This window comes from Tenrec ecaudatus, chromosome 11 (assembly GCF_050624435.1).
Source record: "Tenrec ecaudatus isolate mTenEca1 chromosome 11, mTenEca1.hap1, whole genome shotgun sequence".
NCBI classification, from domain to species: Eukaryota; Metazoa; Chordata; class Mammalia; order Afrosoricida; family Tenrecidae; genus Tenrec; species Tenrec ecaudatus.
The window spans coordinates 94,893,996-94,914,981 of NC_134540.1; the positions used below are offsets into that span (position 1 = coordinate 94,893,996).

Sequence of the window (20,986 nt, forward strand, 5' to 3'; positions counted from 1 at the left end):
AGTGGGAGTAAGAATGCATAGATGAGCAGATTATAAGAAATGTCCTTCATTGCCACAATTATGTCATAAATATAAATACTTCTACAGATAAACAAGGTGAAAGTTCTCAATGAAATGTGTAGGGTAGCTATTTTTATTTACCATCACATAATTATTCATATGATTTGGTAACATCTAAAACATGATTTATGTAATATCTCAATATTAGGTTATAGCACTATGATAAAGATTTCTCTCCTTTCTACTGTTCTAACATCATAAAATAAGACAAATATATTCAATTTTCACTCTTTGCTTTTATTTTAAAATCCTTTAGCACTCTAAAACTCTAATCATTCGGTTCTCTATAGATTTGTTCCACCATAAAACATTTACCTTTCTCAACCTCCTTCCTTCAAACACGTGTGGAAATGAGTTGGGAAGTCTCTTAGATCCTTTTGATGGAAATTTTTCTCACAACATTTCGACAAAAGTCATTTAAACTTTATTTGAATTTTCTCAATTATAGAAAACTCAGTAGTTCTCAAGAAGTCCATTTTATTCCTTTACACCTCTTCTGGGAATAAAACTATTATTTATCTCATACAATGCTGATCTATTTATTTTCTGTCTTTTCCCTCTGATTCATGTTTAAAAAACCACGCTACTGTGATGAGCCTAACAGGAGCTTGGTGGCATAGTGGTTAGGCACTGGGCTGCTAACTGCAATGTCAGCAGTTCGAAACCACGAGCCACTACAGAGTAGAAAGATGAGACCTTCCTCTTCCGTGAAGATTTGCAGTCTTGGAAACCCACAGGGCGGTTCTACTCTGTGCCATGGGATCAGGGTGTACTCAGTGGCAGCGAGAGGCAATGTTGTCAGTGATCAGCACGGGAAAGAGTCCCTAGTTTTTCTTATTGTGCACCTTGGAGACAATTCTGAGTCAAAGCAACATCCAGGTGACTGCCCTATGGGGGTTGCTAGGTGATGCTCTTTCTGGGAGCGGCTTGAGCACCAGGTCTATTTCCTGCTTCCTCCACTTGGTGGGTTTCGATCACCAGCCTTTCTGCGAGCAGCAGCCACGTGCTTCACCACTGTGCAACCAGAGCTCCTGCCGTGTACCTCTCCTCTCCACACAGACCCTGAGGTTTCGGTGTTCTCTACACCACACCATTTTCAAATTTTTATGAACCTCGTATTTATCTTTTCAGTAATCTTTTCAAGAGTAGATGTGTTAGTCTGGGTACATAAGGGAAACAAATCCACAGAACCTCGTATGTATAAGAGACAGTTTTATAGAAAGGTTAAGTGCACATCAAGAAAACATCCCAACCCAGTGCTGCCCAAGCCCACAAGTCCAACATTAACCCATATGTCCAACACCAATTTACAAAGACCTCCTTCACCTCACAAAACACAGGCAATGATGCCGATTACATGAGGAAAGCCGAAGCAGTGAATGTGTAAGCATCTCAGCGCTGGCAGGGGTCTCCACACAGCTGCTCCAGCACCCAGGGCTGCATTGGGGCAGGTTCATGTGGCTTCTCCTCAGGGACGTCTTGCAGGAAGTGAGCCTTGCTAGCTGAAGCAGGGAATTGGCTAAGGAAGCTGCACCCTGATCTGGCCATCACAAAGCAAGAGACCTGAAAACTAGAAAGGCAAGGCTAACTGAGCCATTTAGTTCTCTACCCTTCAATTACCCCCACATGTGTTTATCAGCCAGGTTGACACAATATATTTTAACTATCTCAGAAGAGAAGACGTTTCTTACTTCCTTTGCAGACCTAGATCTGTCTACTTCAGGATACTTTGGCAAGCATGCAGTACACCGGTTCGCCCCCTCCTGGACACTGGGTTCACAAACATGCCTCTTTCCAGGGGAGATACGTTCTTTAGTTATGTAAAAATTATTTTTTTCAATCATAATTTTTAAGTAACCATAAAACACCTCTCCTGCGCTGCTTACTTTTGTTTGCCTTTGCCCATTCAGATGGAGCCCTGGGGGTAGGGGGGTAGCACACGGACCTGCATACACCAAGATCAGCATTTCCAAACCACCAGCGCCTCTGGGGGAGAAAGATGAGCCGGTCCACTGCAGTCAAGAAGGGATGGCTTGGAAAGCCACAGGGGCAGCTCTGCTCTGTCCTTGTAGGGTGGCTGTGAGGGAGAGCCCACTTGCTGGTAGTGAGTTCGCATCCTGAGTGGGGGTTTTCCCTCATTGCTTCTGACGTACGTCATCCCTAGAATGACCAGTTTAGGAAATGCTTATGACTCAAGGTAGGTCTGTTCGTTGCGGATTCCGCAGACTGGGGTTGGAGCATCAGAAGTCAAGGCTGTGGAGGAATCTGTCCTGGGAGGCCCGTCCAGCCCCATGAAAGCTCCAGAATGCTGTGGGTGGCTCTGCCAATGGTGAGCCCTCTCTTCCCCAGGAGCGTGTGGCGTTTCTCGGACTGCTTTGGTCTCTCCGGAATGTTTGAGTCAGGAACTCTGAGAATCACAGACAGCTGAAATCAGCTTTCGAAAACTAGAATCCAAAGGGAATCTTTCATCCGTTGGGCACAAGGAAACCGAGTGGAAAGAGGATGTGTGTAAGAAACCTCATCCAATTCCATGTTTCTATCCTATCAAGATGAGTTGTACAATCCTCATCACCATCCATTTCAGAATAGTTTCTTCTTCCTTGCACTCACGGTGATTAATGTAATAATTATTATTGTTTTCAATTGTAGCAAAAATATTCCCAATGAAATATTTTCCAGAGCAAAAAAAAAAAAGGAGAAACCTTGATATGTGACCGCCCATTGTCCATCATTGAGGAGACATCATTTCTTTTAAAAAAAAATGTTATCGGGAACTCATACAACTCATCACAATCCATACATCCGAGATCATTTCTTAAGAGCTACCAGATCCAGGGTGTGGATGACTTTGGGAAGCCATTTGATTTTAATAATTTCACCAAAGGAACTAGGGAATGGAAATGGTGAACACAATCCAGCCCATACAGCAGGTGCATTTGTCTGGAATCGTGGAAGCGTACCTTCCAAGAGAAAACAGGGAGCGCTCTTCCATAGAATCGTAGAAAGATACAGAGTGGGCAATTTCTTACAAGGGGATTTGCATCCATCAGTGTATACAACTCCGTGCCATCGTGTGATACTGCCCTAGTGCACTAATAGAAGTGGTGTTTTGAAAACTCTCCCCTTAGAGGACATTTCTTTGTCCTTCTTCTGAAACAGACCTGCCCATATACTCTCGCTCCATCTCATACTTGAACATTTAAACCCCTAGCTTTTCTAGGGAAGTTTTTCAGGGTGTTTAGTCCACTCAAAGGAGGTATCATGATCGTAAGTATATGCATATTTTCCTTACGAAGCTATATGGTGATTCTGTTTTTAATAATTTAGAAAATAAAACCACACTGACTACCTAAAAATTATAACTGGTTTCACAGTCACCTTGTCTCACTCCAGTTGGTTGCGTTTAATCAAAGAATGACATTTTAGTGTGACTAATAGTTAACCATCAATAAAGACCAATGTCCTCTTACCAAATGAACTTGGACTAGTCAGAGGCCTGCGATTCAGTTATGATTTTAGGTGAGTCAGAAACCCCCTTCTGATTGCAACTCTTCCCTCCTGATCCATTCTTCTTAAAAGTTTACAGAGTAAATGTAGATGCTTTGAAAGACCACGGGCTTCGGAACCCTCATAGGCCTGTGGTCCTAATACTTGTAATTGCAGCAGAGTGGGAATGCTGTTAGAGTCTAAGTGTGTGGTGAGAATTAGATGGGGACTGGCCTAGAGCATGGTATGCACGTGATAACCACGAGGCATGACCCTTGCTGTTAGTATCAATTGCTGTGACCTCCGCGTGTGAAGTTAGTGGTCCTAAGTGGGGCTGCTAACCTCAAGGTGTCCATTTCAACCCCACCAGTAGTTCTGTGGAACAAAGATGTGGTTCTCTACTCCGGAAAGAGTTACACTCTTGGAAATTTACAGGGCAGTTCGAACCTGACCCCTATGAGTTGGACTCGATCCCACGTAGAGAGTACTTTTGAGTGGCACAGTGGTTTCATTCTGGACAGCTGAGAGGTCTGAAGTTCAAACCCAGTAGAGACTCTGTTGCAGAAAAGAGCTGGTGATCTGATCCAGTCATTGTGAAGCCCACATCACCCTGTGGGGCTGTTCTGCTCTCTCACCTGGCTGATACTAGGCGCACAGGTGACCTTGTGGTAAGCCATCCAGCACTTACTTGACAGCATGACCAGAGCTCCAGACACCCACAACAGATGTTTATGCACATGCTCCTGATACCATGCAAAAAGTGGCCTCCAACTGCAATGGTGGAGGCTTGATCCCATCCAAAGATTCTTTGGAAGAAAGGTCTGGCAACTTTCTGAAAACTCACCCCTCAAACTTTCTGAAAACTCACTATGGACAACAGGTCGACTCGGACATACATGGGCTGCCACGCGTGCGTCCTCATCAACTCGATGGTGATTGACTGGACATGAAATTATAGCGCACTCACATTTCCACAGGGAGTGTAATCAAGGTTGGCGGACAGTGGGAGGGGGAGGTTTAGGTGAATCGTAATATTCCTAGAATCAGATAGATGAAAGCAGCAGGGTCAAGTAGGTGGAAGTCATTCTGAAGCTCAGTGATGCCATCAGAGCCTGCCCTCTGACAGCCAATTACACCATACTGGATAGACATGTTTTCTGGCCATTGTTTTATCTGAATTCTGCGTGCTGCGTTTTATCATAAAAGTTCATTTTTCTATCCATCGCCCCAAAATAGACATAAAAATAGTGCATTTACTAATGCAATAGTCCATTCACGTTTAAAAAATTAAATACAGGTAGTCCTTGACTTACATAATATTCCTTTCTGACTGCTCCATTGAATGTAGGTTCGGATATATGTTTAATAACTTTTTTCAAGTTTTAAAACTAATTATAATTGTCAGGCTCTTTATAAGTGTGCTCCCTTTCTGTCTTGTGGGGCTGCGAGCAGTGCACATAAGCTTCCACCATGAGCTTTTGGAGGCCTGGTGGTGCTGGCCTGTGTGGGGGTGCTGTGGTAAGCTTTGGAATGGTTACCACAAGACCAGCAGTTAGAACTCGGCCGCCTCTCGGTGGGAGAAAGATGAGGCTGTCTGAGCCCATGAAGATTTACAATCTCAGAAATCCTCGAGTCGGAGTAGACAAGAGGACGCTGGGTTGGACCACATATTACTAAGAAATAGATGTTAAGCGTGAATTCCTGCAATCTGTGTTAAGCCGGGAATACCCGTAAATAGGTAACCAATAATTGTATTGTGACATACGGCCTCTGAAGGTCAATGTGGTTGTTTTGAGGAGCATCTCACTCCTGCTCCTCTTCTTCCTCCTCCTCCTCCTCCTCCTCACTACCACTCAGAATATCGCCGCTCATCTAGGCTGGGTGTACCTGGGCTTTTGGAAAATGCGATTTTTAATGCATTTGGTGTGAGTCGTTAAAATTAATGGCCATTTCTGCTTGTTCTGTGCCTCTTGAAGTTCAAGTACTAACTAGTGGGTAGTTTCCTGGCTTTCTGCAGGGTCTTCTTTCTAAAGGAGTCAGCACCCTCTAGTGTCCGCTGCAAGCATAGCAGGTCTGAGCAAGGCAAAGGAAATTGGAGGGACTAGCCAGCTGACCTTGCATGGCACGCTGCATAAATCACTACAGCAGCGGTTCTCAACCTGTAGGTCATGGCCCCTTTGGGAGTCGAAAGATCCTTTCCCAGGGAACGCCCGATTCATAGCAGTAGCAAAATGACAGTTATGAAGTAGCAACAAGAATAATTTTATGGTTGGGGTCACCACAACACGAGGAAGTGTTTTAAAGGGTGGCAGGCAGTATTAGCCAGGTTGAGAACCACTGCAGTACAGCCGATCACTCTCCATATCACCAGATTTGTGTGTGTGTGGTGGAGGGGACAGGGGGGACAGGGGGGACTGCTGCAGGTCCGGCCCCAATCCACTATTATTATTATTCTTTCCCAAATAAACCTCAAAGCAAAAGCCAACATCTATCTTGGATTCAAGGAAGGGCTCAAACAAATAAGGCCTTTGTCCGTATTTACAAAGACCTTCGCTGCTCCCGCGTTGGCGCTTGCGGCTTGGTGTGCAAAGGCTTTTCCAAAATGCGCGTGTTCTCCCAGAGCACGGGCAACCGGCAAGCTCCTCCCGCCCCTCGTGCCCTTCCAGCAGACAGAGAACTGGTGCCATCCCTCCGTATGTTTGACTCTTCTCTTCTTTCAGGTTGTCTACAAAGCCTGGCTCTGTTCCCAGTACTTTGAAGTCACGCAGTTTAACTGCAGAAAGACCATTCCTTGCAAGCAATACTGTTTGGAGGTTCAGACAAGGTGTCCATTTATATTGCCCGACAATGACGAAGTCATCTACGGAGGACTCTCCAGTTTCATCTGCACAGGTACAGTCAGGGCCGTCTGCCGGCAGCCGGTCTCTCGTGTGCTGTTCTGCTCGCGGCTGGGTGGCTTGTTTGCCTTGGGCTTTCCTCCCACAGGTCCTTACCTGGAAGATAGAGCCGGAGGTTCCCCAGCTTCCAGTAAGATGAGCAGAGCGCGCTCCCACGTGGATGTGGAGGCGTTTCCATTCCATGGCCCATTCTCTCTAGATCAGCTGAGACACCCACGCAAACTCACGTTGTACAAGGAGAATTCTGAGGACAGCAGAGTAGTATGGTTCGACTGACTTCAACTTGAGCGGAGGCAGGGCAGGCGGTCTGTCTGCACGACCTCCGCATCACGTCAGAACAAAGGATGGGATGAGGCCAGGGAAGTGGTATTTCTCCTTCCCACTCGTATCGCCAGGTTTGGTTTCTGAGAATCCCAGGACGCACCATCTCAAAAACAAATGATCACCAGCATCCATGCATGTGTGCCCAAGTCGCGTGCTTCTGTGTATTAACATTACGTAGGAACAGGGGACATACAATGATTCTATTTCCAGTTAACCATGTTTATTGACTTCTTTGAGCAAATGATTCAGACCGGGCAAAAGACCAATATCTTCCCATAGTTTCTGGATATGTATAAGAACGTCCAGTTTCAGACACAGAGTAAGATGCAAAGGACCAGAGCAGTCTGTTTCGTAACGTGAGGAGCAGACTACACGAACAAGCTCCTTCTCCCCTAACTGCGTGTAGGAATCAGGGCTACTGTTGTACGTTATCCTTTCGCAAAAACGTGTCCAACCCTCTAACATCACGATGGTTTGGATGGCTGCATGGTTCGCTTTTAAATTGAATGGATTTAAATAATACCAAAAAAATCCATACAAACTATAGACTGGTACAAGTATTATAGTATGAACAACCCCAATCGAGAAATATTAAAGACCTATTTTTTAAAATTATATTTCATGAAGCCCCCTAAAATAAACTTAATTCAATGATCCATATGAAAATGTGTCCAACTATCCTCAACTTGCATATTGCCATAACTACCCATCAGCCACACATGCCTCACTGCCTGCCTGCTGATATGTACTCCAAGCTCTAGATGATAAGCCATTAAAAAACACCCCACTCAATTTCCCCCCTCCCTCCCCTCCCTCCCTTAGAACTGATTCTTTCTTATGCTGTCCAAATATTGAGGAGTGCCATCCAACTGAAAGGTAACGGAGGTAGACGTTACTGATCTTTCTATGGTGAAGTCATGACTTCACAGCCACCAGGTCCCCTAAAGGACATGGGTAAGGGCAATACTCTCAGTGTAGTTATGCTGTCAGGATTCCAGATAAGAAAACAAGTGGGCTGTCAATGAGCGGTTGCCATTGTAAAGATGCACGTGAGCCACATGATGGAAAGTGATTTCCCAATCATTTTCAGCTCCTACAAATGATTGGATGCTCAGCTCTTTTTTGAGGTTGCTCCTCTTTTCTGGATAGAGATGGAGGAAAAGAGAGAGAGGGGAGCCCAGGAAGGAAGGAAGGAAAGACACCAATATGTTTTCCGTTTAATTCTAGCCAAAATTCACGAAAGGCTATTAAGTGATCGTGGCCTTTACCTGGAGCTCTGAATAAAGGAGGTGTCCGTTGGAGTCAATGAGGCATCCAGGATTTGAATGAAGTGGGAGACCTTTGTCTAAAACTGCCTGTGCCTTTACCTGCACATCATTTTTATTTTGTTTTTCTTGTAAAAGTCAGAAGCTTTTGTCAGATTTCCAGAGTTGAAAAGACCCCATCCCCGTTGACGGAGGAGCTAGTTCTTCTTCACCCCCACATCCACCCTGAATTTTCTGATCCTTCAGGAGGTATGTGAATCTGGAGTAGAGGTTTGCATCAATGTCTTCTTCCTTACTGGTCTTGCAAGGCCATGAGAATCACAGAGATGGGGTTTAATCTCTTTCTGCATAGGATGGGGAAAGAGCCCATCTTATTTTTATTTCATTTTCAATTATTATTTTTATAAATTATTATTTGTAAAATAATGCTTATGAAGTTACAAGTAAGGAAAGGGGTCCAGAGCAAACCACTGTCTTCATTCGAATTGAGCTCCAAGCAGAGGCCCCTGCCCCTTCCCCATTTGGAGACACAGTTTAGAAGGTGTTGGCATAGAGAGCAGACCCCAGTGCCCCTCTGCTTAAACCCATGCTGCTGATTGAGTCAGCCAGCTTCCAGCAAACAGGAAAACGCAGGTAGTCATAGCGTGTGTTCCTAAACGTGAAGCCGTTTCATTGGGGAAATGCGCCTCTTAGAGGGGAACCAGAAAGGCCTGGGGCCAGACATCCAGATGACTTCTTAGATGAGTTTGGGCTTCACCCGAGCCATTCCAGGCGTTTTTCCAAATGAAATGACTCAGTGCTCAAGAAACACCAGACTAACTAGAGTAGACCCAGAGCGATGCCTTTTTCCTACTCTTCTCATTGGTTGCAGAGATAAATTTAGGTGCTAGCAATGTTATGTGACCACACGTGATATCAGATCTCTTCGATGGCTTATTCATGGAATCGGATACATGGACAATCACTGAACTCACTCCTGTTAAAAGAAATTAACCGACTAGGCTAGTTCTAATTTGCTTTCAGTAATGTCATTGATTTGTTTTCAATTCGGTCAAGGTTTTATTCCATTATTATGGCTCATAAAAATGGCTACCTATTAGATGGAGCTTTCTTCAAGATCAGCATAGCGGTTTCCCTGGCATCTGAAAATATATCCAATGTTCAGCCTCTATAGTGCCCCTCGAAGGAGCCCTGCTGATGTAGTGGCTGCCAGTTGGCCTACTAATTACAGGTGGTCAGTTCAAAACCACCAGAGAAGGCTTCCTATTCCCCCAAAGGGCTACAGTGTTGGCTGTCCACAGGGGCAATTCTTCCCTGTCCTGTAGGATCACTGTGAGGCAGAATTGATTCCATTGCATTTTTTTTCCTCTTTTTTTTCAGGGTGGGGGGGGGAGTCAAAGTGTGGGGAGGGGAGTGGGTTGAGAGAGCTCCTCCAAAATGATAGTGAGAATTATCTACATAGTTGTTGTGTCAGCCTCTGAATGTATTCAGTAAGCAGATTACTGCAAAGCATCCTGAGCCAGCTGCTGCCAAGTGAGGCTCTGTTCTGTTCAAGGTGCTTCTCTCTAGTGACAAACCAGCGCTGCGGTGAAGACTCTCCTGGGAGAGAGAATGTTATAGGACCCAGGTTCTTCCTCCCATAACTTTTCTTAGGCATAGAGTGGTACTTAGGCTTCCTATAATCTGCCAAAGAGTGAATGTTGGTCCGCTGAATTGGTGAGCATTTGGTAGGTTCAGAACAGAGTGGTGGTTGTGGTGGAGGGGAAATCCCTCTAAATCAATGGTTCTCAACCTTCCTAATGCTGAGACCGTTTAATACAGTTCCTCATGTTGTGGTGACCTCCAGCCCCCCAACCATAACATTATTTTTGTTGCTACTTCATAACTGTAATTTTGCTACTGTTATGAATCGGGAAACCCCTGTGAAAGGGTCGTTTGACCCCCAAAGGGGTCGCCACCCACAGGTTGAACACCACTGCTCTATATAATCAAGTGTCATATATAATCATGGTACCAATTTTGCAACTCAGCGATCAGTGCATCACTTCCATAGGATGCAAACATGACTTATGCATGTCCTGGATTAGAAGGTTTACAATTCATGTTTTCTGATCATCTGCCATTTTTCATGCCAGCCAGTCAGACAAGAGTCAAAGCCAAAAGTGAAATCTGAAAATGCATATCCACTGCTACACAATGTCTTTGATTAAAGACAGTACAGCAGGTCATGACCAAATGTTCTCTGGCTGCACACGCAGATGGCAGGAAGGCTGTGTCCTTCTATGGCTCATTCTGCTCTCTGCTGTTACTAGAGACAGGGGCAGGGCACGTTCCTTACCTGAGACGTCTCTGGATTCTCCGTGAAAGAACAGTTCTGGCATGTCCTTGGACAAGCATTTGAAGAATTCATCAGAAAGTCAAGGTGAAACCTGTTATTTAATATTAGGCATCTGGAGGCAAAAGTTACCCAAGCAGTGCTGTTAGCAGGTGGGGTTATATCGTGTGTGTGTGGTCAGCCCTTTTCACAGAAGGGAGGGAAACTTTGTCCTTGAACCCCTCAATGTTAGCCCATCACTGTGATTATTATGGGAGGTCCCTCTCCTTTTCAGGGAATCCCTTAGGGAAATCCTGGATTGCCTGCAAGGAACCCAAGTGAAAGAAACAGGAAGAGCAGGGTATCATGGTCTGTGGTGCGAGAGTAACAAATATTATGAAAATCACCATTTGCTTCATAGATAAAATCGCCTAGATTGGATGCTATATTTTTCCGAGAGAAATTATCAGTGGGAAAAGGAAGTAAAAGTTGGTCCGCCCGAGGGCCACTGACAACAGAAATAAAACATATTTTGAGAATGATATGTAAATTCCGCCTTCCATTTTTTTTTTGGCTGCGACAGGAATAAGGTTATGTTTCTGCCGCTTGAGAAAACACTGTGGGTTGCTGCCTGAGTTACCTTGACAGGCCTGATGTGCACTGAGGCTGTGAGCCCTCTCGTGGCGGTGCTGGGCTATGACACACTCGTCCAAGGGGACCCAGGAGCACTGCCAGCAGTCAGCCAACCGAGCCAGAGCAGACCAGAACACACCCAGTGTCCTGACACACAGCAAACCTGGAGGGCCCAGTAGAGCGCGGGGGACCCTCTGCATGGTTCAACTTTTACATCTTTCCCAGAGGGTTCAACAGTGAGAACTTTGATATGAACATGGATCAGCTTAGCAAGGAGCTCAAAGACCTGTGTGCTGTCGTTGTTGTGAGGTGCCATCGAGGCAGCTGTGGCTCCTAGTGACCCAGTGCACAACAGGAGGAAACACCAGCCGACAAGCCCCTCACCGCTGTTCCTCACCATGGAAATACCGGTAGCTGGCGTCTCCTAAGTCGTGTGTGAGAGTTCTCAGCTGTGAAAGCAGGAACACTTTCAAGATTTTTGCTTAGAGAGTACTAGTTAGTTGAAAAGGATGTTTAAAAAGATTTTCTAAAATGAAGAGGACCTTTACTTTAAAAGAAAAAACACCTCCACTTTCCGTATATTTTAATGTGTGCATTTGTAAGCGTTTCGATATCCCTATTTTCTTCACGTGTCCATCTCTTTCATAATATAAAAATAACTCTTTAAATTATCAGAAAGAATGCTAGGTGCCCACGTATTCATAGCCTTCTTTAATATTGATTGACAATGCTTGAGTGTGTCAGAATCCTAACCGACATGGTGAAAGTGCAGGCAGAGAGGGAGAGAAAGGAGCCAGGACAGCCTAAAACCAACAACATCCACTGGTGGACCTGGCTACAGCTCTGACCCACAGCCACCCTGCAGGACAGGGTGGGGCTGCTCTGGGGGCTTTCTGAGCCTGCCACTCTTTATGGGAGTAGAAAGCCTTGTCTTTCTCCTGCGGAGTGGCCGGTGGTCATAAAAAAATGGTAAAAATATGAAAAGAAATAAAAAGAAATGTAAATTAAATATTATAGTAACTTCATGTTTGAGGTCCCACCTTACATCACTATACTCTAGTTTCCGAGATGTAGTGAAAATCACATCCTTGCTGGTGAATTCAGATCATGAATACATAAAGACAGTTTTTCCTGACAGCCATTCACAAAACTCAAGCTTGCCTTCGGAGCACAATGCCTGGGGGTACAAATGAAGGGATCTGCATTCTTCTCTTGGCTCTGAATTTTGGAAAGTCATGCCTACTGCAATGCTTCATTTTCCTTCTTATATAAAAATGAGATGACAGTGTTTAGCCGCCCTGAATTCATTGTCCCCGGGCTCATTGAGAGCCGAGTGCCCGGTTAAATAGGCCATGTGTCTGGCCCGTCTGCCCATGCTCACACACAGCTCAAGTGTGAGGGCTTCCGAAGTGACTGCAGCTTTCATCCTGGGCTTAGTTCAGTGGGATGACCTGAGGGAAGGAAGGCATCTGACTTAGTCCACCGGAAACCACCCTTTGCCAGACACCAGGGAAGAGCTTGTGGGTAAACTCATCTCTATGTTGCTGACTTGGACACACTTTCGGGAACGTCTAACCTTACACGGACCTTTCTGCATTTCGTTTCCATGCTTTGCCTGATTTAAGAGGAGAAATGAAAGAGATAAGATGGTCCGAGAGCATGGGAGATAAATACTGAGCAACAATATGTCTGAGCTTCTCATGGACAGAAATGGAGTCAGTCCCAACAACAATCCAACCTAGATCAAAGTTAGCAACACCAGGGGGCTCTATGCAGCTGAGTCTATGTGGATTTAGTGCCCTGTCGTCTTGAAAGGGTGCGCTGCAGGTAGGCTGCGTAGAAAACCTGTTAGCTGTCCTCTGGTGCCCCCTTGGAAGACTTTCACTGCCATCAGCCCACAACTGCCTATTAACCTTCCCGTGTCGGGACACGGGTGTGCTTTTGGCAAACATGGCCAGGGCACTCTGAAATAGCTGGAATGGATAGCACCCTTTACCGAAGTCAGCACTTTAGAAGGCTACCCATAAAGAGGGGAGGGGCGGGGGATGCCAGGCACCTGGACAGCTGACTTAGTCCGTGGTCACGTGGAGACTGGATGCAAACGTCCAGCGATCATCCCGAGGGCAAGGCCAGTCATGGAACCCTAATCATTATACAGCCCCTCCAGAACCACACAACTGTTTATGAACGCTGAAACGCAGAAATATTTACAGTCGGGTTGCAGGAAAGGCGGCACTCTGGTAGCGGTGTGCATGATGTGCGAGACTGCTCACCACAAGGCTTTCCCCTCCAGTAAAGAGTTACGGCTTGTGGAACCATGGGGACAGTTCTAATCTGTTCTCCACGTCTAAGGTTGTTATGAGTTGCAATCTACTCCACGACAGTCAGGTTTTTGTTTGTTTGTTTTGTTTATAGTTTGGGCAAGCAAGGCATTCGGTCATAGGAGGAAGAAGTTAATTCTGGAATTTCAATTTTTCAAGGATAACTGGGCCAAGATGAATGTTCCACAGCAAGTGAAAATCTACTTATTAAAGTCATGTGCCTACTTTGTCTGCATTTAAAATATCTTTGCTAAACGTGAATCCCCGGGGCTGTAGGGCATTAGATATGGGACTGCAAACGTCACGATCCATCATTTGAATTCACTAAATGTGCAGGGGAAGAAAGATGTCATTTCTATTTTCAGAAAGAGTAACGGTCTTGGAAATGCACAAGGGCCAGCCTACCCTGTCCTATGGGATCACTTGGAGTCAGCAGCGACTCAAGCACTGTAAGTTTGGTTCAGTTGGAAGCATGCGTCCCATCTTCATAGTGATGCCAGACAAGGCGTCGTTTTGAAAATTGAAGATTATCTTCAATGGTTACAGATTCAGGCAATTTTAGAGTAAATCGGAATTAGAACCACCAGCTGCTCCGCATGAGAAAGATGGGGCTTTCTGCTCCCAGACAGATCGGCAGTGCAGAACCCCGAGGACCTGCCTCTATCCTCCAGAGTCGCTGGCTCTGAGATGGACTCACCTGGAAGGCAGTGTGAGTTTTCCCATTTCTTTGGTTACACAGCCCTAAGCAGTCATGCCTACCTTCCCACCTCCGAAAGGAATTGCTTATTTCAGAAGGAGGAATAGATCCATATTTCCTGGCTATTGGTTTCATGTTTCAATGGCTACATGTTTCTCCTGGCAGTCAGACCGTCCAGGATGTCATCTGTAGGCAAGCATGTCATTCTCTAGTAGTAACAGAGCGAGGGAAGGCTCGCCCGTGGATAAGGCAGAAGATGGGGGGGCTCAGCTCGCAATCTGTCCTGTGCAATTTTACACAGTTCAACAAACATGTCCTTCTTGTGAAACAGCATAGCTCACACTAAAAAGAAAAATTGCATGTATTTTGCAAGAGAGACCATTTTTCTGCTTACATGCAGAAAGGAGAGCTTGTCCGGCTGTTGTCATGTCCAGAGTCTGTGCAAGTATCTCCGGAAAACGATATGCTTAGATGACGATCATTTTCAGATCAATTGGCCAGCAAGTTTATTGGATTTTATGCTCACATATACCCAGAGATGCGAGCGCACAGACAGAGAGGGAAGATTTCAAAGAATGTTTGCATTCCCAGCACTCTACTCGAGGCTCAGTCACTTTCAATTACTTTTATCTGTATCTTATAACTGAGACACATAAATGTTGGTTAGTGTCTCCTGGTGAAAGAAGGTATTAGGTACATTTAAAAATTTTTTAAATGAGCCAATTATTCTCAATTGTGAAACTCTGGCTTTTCAATCTTTGGGGTTTAAATAAGGTATATGGGAGTATCAATGTCCTAAGATAGAATTCATTAAATAATCATAATGCCTAGTGTTTACCAAAAGAATATCAGAATATATCTTCAACATGTGTTTCTCCTCGGATTAGCAAAATTCAGAGGCTCAAGTTTTTATATCCATCAGGAAGCCATTATTTAAAACTATTTAAAACCTTTCCTTTGTAAACAATTGTCACATGGTTCAGTTTTCTCTTTGAGTTTTGGGGCTAGTATCCAAGTGTGTATGTGGGCATACACACACAGACATGTATATGATTAATTCTTTTATATATGATTAGTGTATCTAACGCATGCATATGTATATTTATAGCTATATTGATATGAATATAATTTATATACATGCATACTATTCAAGTATCTTATTGTTGAAGCTTGCAGGCAGTTCACACTGGAAACTTTGATTGCTGTTTTGTTTGTTTGTTTTGGCATGGCTTCAAATTTGGCTTTGAAGTCAATTCCAAAAATGGAGTGTGTCCACTCTAGGAAAGGAAGCAAGTGCATCAATTCCCAGGAGGAAAATGAACGAATCTAACTCTTGTTTAATTAATACACAATGTCAGCCTTAAGACCATTTTATTGCCATTATTGACTTACTGATCTTTCACTTCCAAGTATAGCATATTGCCTTTTTCTTCTTTTTCTAGTTCATAATGTAAAAGCATCATCCACCTCTGTTCCAGGACAGTGAAAATACAGGTATCAGCACCCACACCCTTACTCGTGAGTGTAGGCTTTCTTGCCACCTTCAGTAATATGTCTTTAATGCTTGACCGTTCTTTGTGACCGGAGGTCAAAACCGGTTCTGGTGGCAGATAGTCTCTCCTTGTGAAGGTAGCTAGAAAAGTCCAAGGCAGACTCGGGTCTCCTTCTTATTCCGTAAGTTCTTGTTCGATTGGTAGTTTTAAAAAGTTTCATCCTTTTCATAATAGAAAAGAGACAAGGACCACTACTTCTGATCATTTTAATGTGCATGTCATATGTACACATAAGGTCAAAATTTCTATAGAAAATATTGGCTTTAGAAGCCAAATTTTCTGGGGGGCATACAACAGAAAAGTGGGTGAAGGGAGACATAGGATAGAGCAAGATATGACAAAATAGTAATTTATAAATTATCAAGGGTTCATGATAGAAGGGAAGTCGGGAGGCAGGGGGAAAATGAAGACCTGATGCCAGGGGCTTAGGTGGAGAGCAAATGCTTTGAGAATGATGCGGGCAACGAATGTACAAATGTGCTTTACACAATTGATGTATGTATGGATTTTGATAGGAGTTGTATGAGCCCCTAATAAAATGATTTTTTTTAAAAAGCCCAATTTTCAAGATATGGTTCTAAAACCCAAATCATGTTCACTAGGCACCTCTCATCTCGTCATGTAGGTAATGTCTTGCAGTCGGTGAGGAGCCACTGTCACTGAGAACCTGCATCTTAACTACCTCCGTTCAGACTCACCACTGCTCCTTGACCTCTTAGAGCTCTATAAGTAGACCTTCAAAGACTCGGCCACGATTAGACACCACATACATGATTCGCTATGTTACATGACCACAGCAAAGTTCCTGGTCAGTTGATATTAGACAAACATGGTACAATATTTTTTAAATTCAAAGAGTGAAAACTGTGTTGACCAGTTATAGATTTATCATAGTATATTTCATCAGTCTTTAAAGACGATCATTAAGGCTATCTACAATCCTCTGCTATTCAATGAAGTCCAACAAGAAATATTTTTATTGCTACATCATTTTCTACGCATGTGAGTTCGTCTGTGTCAGTAGGATACCAGCACATGGGTGTACCACTCATAAATCAAAGCATCTGTGCAATTAGGAAGATTTTGCTTTTCTATCTATTCTGGATTCTGATCACCCCAATCCCCTACTGCCCTAGTTTCCCTACAGGAGTGTTTCAGCTCCTTAGCAGGGCTTGATCTAACCATGGTTGACTCCTCCAGCTTCATTTACGATCATCCCCCTCTTTGGGATCCAGTGGTCCAAATGCTTGTCAGACAGTCAGTTCCTTTTGCATCTCTTCACCCCTTAGCCCCTTGGAAAGAAAAGTTAGAAGTGTGCCAGCATGGTCACCTCTAGTGCTCCCTCTTTTGTACCACCCACTGAGTTGCAGTTGAACCACGTGCTTGCCTATCTCCTTTCCATTTTATGATGAGTTGGATTAAGTAGGGTCTTTCTTGTGTGTGATATATCCATTTATCATTGCAGAATATATCTATTTGGTGCCGAGTATGTTCTCTCATTCTATCATTTCTACTTTGATTTTATGTGCTACTCTTGTTGTGTCTGAACAAAGATACAGGGTTTTATGCCCAGTATGTTTGTGCTATGCAAATAGCATTAACAAGAAAGAAGGAAAGAAAGGAGAGAGGGAGGGGAGGAAGGAGGGAAGCAGGAAGGAAGATGAGGAATTTGTGGAGTTGTTCTTTTGAACAGCAAAGGGTCTCCAAGGAAAGAACAGTAAGTTAAGAAAGGCAGGGTAAGAGGAACGATGCCCAGCCAGGTCAACAGGGGCCCTCTACTTCCCAGCCTTTATCTGAAAGTGGTAGTAAGTCCTGCCAGGCAAATAACCACGAGTGACATACACTTTAAACAAAATGTTCTCCATTCATAGTATAAAATAAGAACAGCACTCTTGTATTTCAGAGATACTCCTCCTGCCGCATGCAATATGGGACTCAGTATGGAACTGGATGCAGATCATTGCCACTGGGCTCAGCACAACGTGAAAGGCTTGGATTTAAAAATGTTTAAAGCCTAGAAAGTGATGAAATGTATAACCTTATGGGAATTACCATTTAAATGCATTCCCAAACCTGAACAATATCTAGCAATTTTGGAATAAAACAAGCACAAGAGTAGAATAATGTCTAAGTCTTGTATGAAAATGAAATTTTGCGTACTTCATATGTTTTAGAGGATGAGAGGACAGGAAATAAGAAGAAGGAATTATAAAAATGATGAGCGGGCGCAGCTGAGAAGATTTAGAGGATAATCTTAATGTGGAGAATGTAATAACGAAGATGAAAGGGTATTAACATTATAGATCACTTTTATTATAAAATAAAAGTATTTCTGAAAATTACCTATATCTCCTTGTGAGGAAATTTAGAACCACAATAAGTTCGCTATGCTGTTGTGCAAGCCGTGCCCACTTTGCCTACTTTAATAATTACAGTGTCTTAGATCCCAATCTGAAAAAGCCTGTGTCAGGAATATGCAAACTATGAATTTTTACTTCTAAAATCTGACCTACTAAGCAGCCGCGAGGTAGATTGCCTTCTATTTGAGAATGTGCTTCTTTTTCCCTATCATGCTACTATTTGTTAGTCTAATTTTACATGCCACCCCTATGGCTTGGGGCCGAAAGAGAGACTAGTATTGTCTTACACAGTAGTTTTACTCTCTGGACAGCCTTCAATCTCTAAATCTCATTCTTTAACTGTTGTTTCGATTCTATGCCAATAAATTCATCTGTCTCACAGTGACTCTATATGACAATGTAGAATTGACCCTTAGATTTCCTGGCTGTCACCGTTAGGGGGGCCAGTTACGGAGTCTTTTGCTTCTCAGAACACCTTGTGGTCCAAACATTTGGTGAGCAGAGGAGCTCTTAGCCATTACTCCACTGCAGCTCCTTTCAGTGTTTGCCTAAAGAATGACGTATTTCCACACTCGAGGGTGCACCCGCACCTGTCAATTACAAAGTGTCATTAGTACAAATAACCCTCCCCCAATCATCAAGAACCATCCACAAACCAGCACACACATACAAAAGAAGCAAATGTGAACACAAAATGAAGGAAATGAGTCTACAAATCCAGGATCTTTTAGAAGAAAAGGAGCCTGTGTTATTTATCCACCTCCCACTGGTGGCTTTCCTGCTGGCCTCCACAGATTGCTTGGCGTAAGCAGAATTGTGAGGTCTTACACAAACTCACTTTCTCTTACTTGGGACTTTCTAGGCACAAGTCTACACTCAAGTTTGAATGGCTATAAATTATTTCCTTACATTTATTATAAAATACATGCCTAGGAGGGGAAAAACATTATTTTTCAGTGTGGTTAATGCATATAAAAGATAAAATCCATTGCCACCGACAAAACTCTGACTCAGGGTGATCCTCTAGGACAGAGTAGAACTGTCCTGTTGGTTTCTGAGACTGTCGTCTTAAGAGAGCAGGCAGTCTCGTCTGTCTCCCACCAGCTGACGGATGGGTTTGCACCATCCAGCACCCAGTTACCAGCCCAAGGCTAAGCTTCCTGTGCCGCCGAGGCTCCTTCAAATGTGTGTGAGTGTGTGTGTGTGCGCGTGTGTGTGTGTGTATTTCTTTCATAACAGACAGAACAGACAGGACTCTGTTGGCACTGCGGGATAAGCGCTGGTTGGTAACAACAAGATTGATGGCTGAAATCCACCAGTTGCTCCTGCGAAGAGAGATAGGGTACTCCATCTTATAAAAAATTAAGCTGTCAGCGACCTTCCACAGGGCTGACATGAGTCAGAAACCATTTGATACAAGTAGGGCTGTTTAGTTTCCTTAGAATATACAAGACACTGATTAGTATGTTCTAAGCACATTGTCCAAAAGATATCCTTCTGCATTTTACCTCATTCCATAAACATTTGCTAAAGACTCCTTGTATATGTTTCCGGTCACTGCCTTAACTAATCACACTAAATTAACTCAAGAATAACAAAATGTTACTTTCCCACAAGTCTGTAGGGACAATGTAGCATCACAAAGCTAACGTCAACATGTCTGCCAATTCTTCTGTGCTTCTGCAGGGGCTCCAGGGGAGACCGGCTTTCTGATCTTTTGATTGTTGACGGTTTCAGTTCCCTGATGTTGGGGGACTGGGCTCCCAATTTTCTCTCTGGTTGTAAACTGAAAGCCGATCTTTGATTTGATTGGCCACCTGTGACCTTTGGCCTCCTTTACCCATTTTTAAAGTTAGCCGTGGTGGAGCAAGTCCTTCTGAAGTCACAGACCTTGGCCCAAGCTCTTGCCTCCTTCGTCAGGTTTTGAGAGTTCATGAGATTGGGATGATCCTGCCCGGCTAATGAAGGATTGTTATTGACGTTGTCAGTTGCCATCCAGTGGTGTCTATCCATGATGACCCAATGCAATGTGTGCAGAGAGCAGAACTACTCCAAAGGGCTTTCAAAACTATGGCCTCTCTGAAGCAAACCATCAAATCTACCTCCAAGGGACCTCTGGGAGAATCACCTCATGTTAAGATCAGCCAAATAGCACCCTTAATTTTTGGTCATATAAAGTAATGTATTCACAAATCCCAGGATTAGGATATGGCCACCTTTTGAAGTATCATTATCGTGCCTACTATACCTATGACAGGCATGTCATTATGCTAGATGCTCATAATCCAAACTTGATCAATGATGTAATCCACAACCTAGTAAATATAAGTTCACTTGAAACACTAAACCCATCTGATGATTTCTAGACTGAAAGCATCATGTGCAAAATATTTCAAAAGTGCAGAGGAAGAAAGGACCGATTAATTATCTCTCAAAGAAATAACTTCTCAAAGAAATATGTATGTAGACTTTTATCACACGGCAGATGTGAAAAGGAAGTACAGACAAATTAACTTTATCCAGACTGAAGTAGGTTATTTCCAAAACAAGGAAATAACCCTGAATTTATTTTCTTTTAAGAAGCACCAGTAAGCATTTAACGACCACTGTGATTGCACTTACTGCCAGCATCACTCAAGACTGAAAGCAAAAACAAACAAACCGCACACCATCAAGTTCATTCTGATGCATAGCCACCGGTAGGACAGAGTAGAACCTTTGCTATGGATTTCCCTGATCTGACTCTTCACAGAAGTAGAAAGACTCCTCATTCTCTCCTGGAGCAGCAAGCTGGTGGTTTCAAACTGTTCTTTCTGGGGTTAGTAGAATTGGCAAATAATTTGAGTATTTAATGTGTGTAAGACATTTAGGCCAATGCTTAAGATAGATTCCTTAACTTTTTAAATTGTCAAGATGTTTCTGCGTAGTACATGTGCTAATAAGACCTGTTTTAAGTGACGAAATCGAACCAGAAATGCTGTGAGCAAAAAAAGACAATCCATTGTTCATGTAACAGAAAAGCAAGAGGGGAAACTTTAGGGCATATTATTCACTTGTCTCACACAGGGTGGATAGA

The 20,986-nt window shown here is 43.6% G+C and overlaps 1 protein-coding gene across 1 annotated transcript in view; it reads left to right on the plus strand.

Moving 5' to 3' along the window:
• NALF1 (NALCN channel auxiliary factor 1) overlaps positions 1-20,986 on the plus strand; it is a 774,626-nt gene that overhangs the window by 712,915 nt on the left and 40,725 nt on the right. Inside the window, exon 2 of the mRNA XM_075562620.1 lies at positions 6,267-6,438. Within this exon, the coding sequence (XP_075418735.1) occupies positions 6,267-6,438 (172 nt within the window). The remainder of the gene's footprint in view (positions 1-6,266; positions 6,439-20,986) is intronic.